At 39.4% G+C, this 2225-nt stretch overlaps 1 protein-coding gene across 2 annotated transcripts in view; it reads left to right on the top strand.

Annotated features, from left to right (window-relative positions):
• The first annotated feature begins 906 nt into the window (after nucleotides 1–906).
• The window catches only part of trdmt1 (tRNA aspartic acid methyltransferase 1), a 46068-nt gene continuing 44749 nt past the window's right edge, over nucleotides 907–2225 (top strand). For both annotated transcript variants that reach the window (XM_008438256.2, XM_008438255.2), the window contains exon 1: nucleotides 907–1014. In XM_008438256.2, coding sequence (XP_008436478.1) covers nucleotides 951–1014 — 64 coding nt within the window. In that variant the 5' untranslated portion in view covers nucleotides 907–950. The remainder of the gene's footprint in view (nucleotides 1015–2225) is intronic.

The following is a 2225-nucleotide window of genomic DNA, read 5'->3' as shown; positions in this document are numbered from 1 at the left end:
AGCTCCATGTGGCTAGCTCCATGTGTGGCTAGCTCCATGTGGCTAGCTCCATGTGTGGCTAGCTCCATGTGTGGCTAGCTCCATGTGGCTAGCTCGCTGTTACTGTCCACAGCAAAGGCAAAAATTTGAACGGTTTTTGCCTTTGCTGTGGAGCATAGCACGAAACTATCTACATTTCCAAGTTTCATTGAGTTAACAGAATTATTCTACGGCGGCAGCGCGGCTATGGAGGGCATGTAAAAGAATTGTCTTTTTGCCCTCCAGCGTTGTCCGCACGCGCGAAATTTCCTTATGTAAACAATAACATGGATCTATATTTGTATATCTGATTATGATTAAGTCAGTGCCTCACCAGCTTTGCACCTCACCGCATGTCACTGCATTTACATGCGTTGCACAAATTTCATACCAACAAAGAATGTTTTTTAACCATTTCATTGGTGACGTACAGACAGGAGGATCATTCTCTCATCGAGTGGCAGCCAGTGCAGTTAGGAGAGGTTGGGCAGTCCAAGGTGAGCCTCAGCTTCCTGCTGCCTCACCAGCTTCGCTTCCGAGCATTTGAATGGGAAAATGCGAAAATTCAGCGATTTTGAAAATAAATAAATAAATAAATAAATAAATAAATAAATAAAAATTGGTTAAGGTAAATAAAAAATAAATACTTTACAGTACAAACCACAGGGTGAACATAGCAATATAAATTATTTTATCATTATATTTTTCCATTATGCCTCTCCTGACCCCATGTCACTGGTAAAACCGGATCAATGACGGCTTTCATTGGTTCGTTTTTTTCATTAATCTTTAAAGAACATAGATATACGGAAATGAATCTGTCCATAAACTAGCCGAAACTCGTGCCCAGTAGATGGCAGTAATGCGCCTTTATTCTGGTTGTTAACCGCCACGATACATCAACAGAAGAAGACCCATCTCGAAAAGAAGCCATGGAAAGTCTGCGAGTGTTGGAGCTTTACAGTGGAATCGGTGGCATGCACTACGCGTTAAAGGGTAAATGCAAATTATTTGAGATGTTCATCAAACATGGCTGTGCTGGGATTCAAAATACTTTGTTCAATCACCCGTAAAAAGACAGTAGATGGGATAAAAGGCAGAGCCTGTTTTCATTTCCCTGCACATACCATGTGGTTAACACGCAGAAGGGCCTTATCTCTGAGGGAATCTGTCATCCACGTCTGTTCAGTGCACCTGACATATGCGGGATCTTTTTTCTTCATGTTTCCTTTGACTTTGGCTTCGGTGCTGATGTTAAATTGTTGTAAGTCTAGAAAATCTGTCGATATCCATTTGTACAAAACAAATAGTCCCAGCATAGCATAGTATCACTGATGTAGTACAGACACCATTCAGTAACAATTAATAGTGTGTATTTGCTAAAGGCATTTGCTACGAAGATGAATGCAGCACATCTCTTTACTTTAATCTTTACTTTAGCATTAATATAGTAGTGTCTTACAGTTACAAGCTGGGAGACCCTTTCCCAGTTTGTAGCATTTCACAAACTGCTGCTGACCCCAGCTTCATTGTGCTTAATGAAATTGTCAGACTGTAAAATGTGAACAACAAAATTTTTATGCACAAAACATAAAAAAGCCACAACATGTGTATATGTTCTTAAATTTACCTTCCTCAGTCCTTGTCTAGGTACAGTATTTGTTTGCTTGGGCCAAGTAAAACCCCTAACACAGTGTTTCTCAACCTGTTTCAGCCCAGCGCCCCCCCAGCCTTCATCCAAGTCCCTCACCGCCCCCACCAAAGAATGTATAGGCTACTTTGCACTGACTATTATTTTATCATTAATATTACTATCACTATTGTAGATGTTTAAATTTTTATGCTTGTTTCTGTATTTATCATTAAAAATAATTTCCCAGAGAACAAAAAAGTCATGGGAATAGAAAATATTTTCACAGGCGTCTACGAAAAATGTAATGAACATTCAAGTTAAAATCTGTAGGTCTAACAGCAGCCAGTCAGAGTGGAGAATATATTCTTATTCTTTGCCATTTTCTAGTTGTTAAATATTCCACAAATGAGCAGATAAAAGTTGTACAACATGCCAGTTTAAACTTTGAACTATTTGCAAACGACTGAGCTCTGCAACATTAAAACATGGATAGAACTGTAACTACATTAATCATAGCTCTTCTTCTCTTCAGTGTTTCTGTGAGTTTCTGGTGGTGCAGCTCTGTGCTGCCTTC

The sequence above is a fragment of the Poecilia reticulata genome, linkage group LG20 (assembly GCF_000633615.1).
Source record: "Poecilia reticulata strain Guanapo linkage group LG20, Guppy_female_1.0+MT, whole genome shotgun sequence".
Taxonomy (NCBI): domain Eukaryota; kingdom Metazoa; phylum Chordata; class Actinopteri; order Cyprinodontiformes; family Poeciliidae; genus Poecilia; species Poecilia reticulata.
This window is presented reverse-complemented; position numbering and strand designations above follow the sequence as displayed.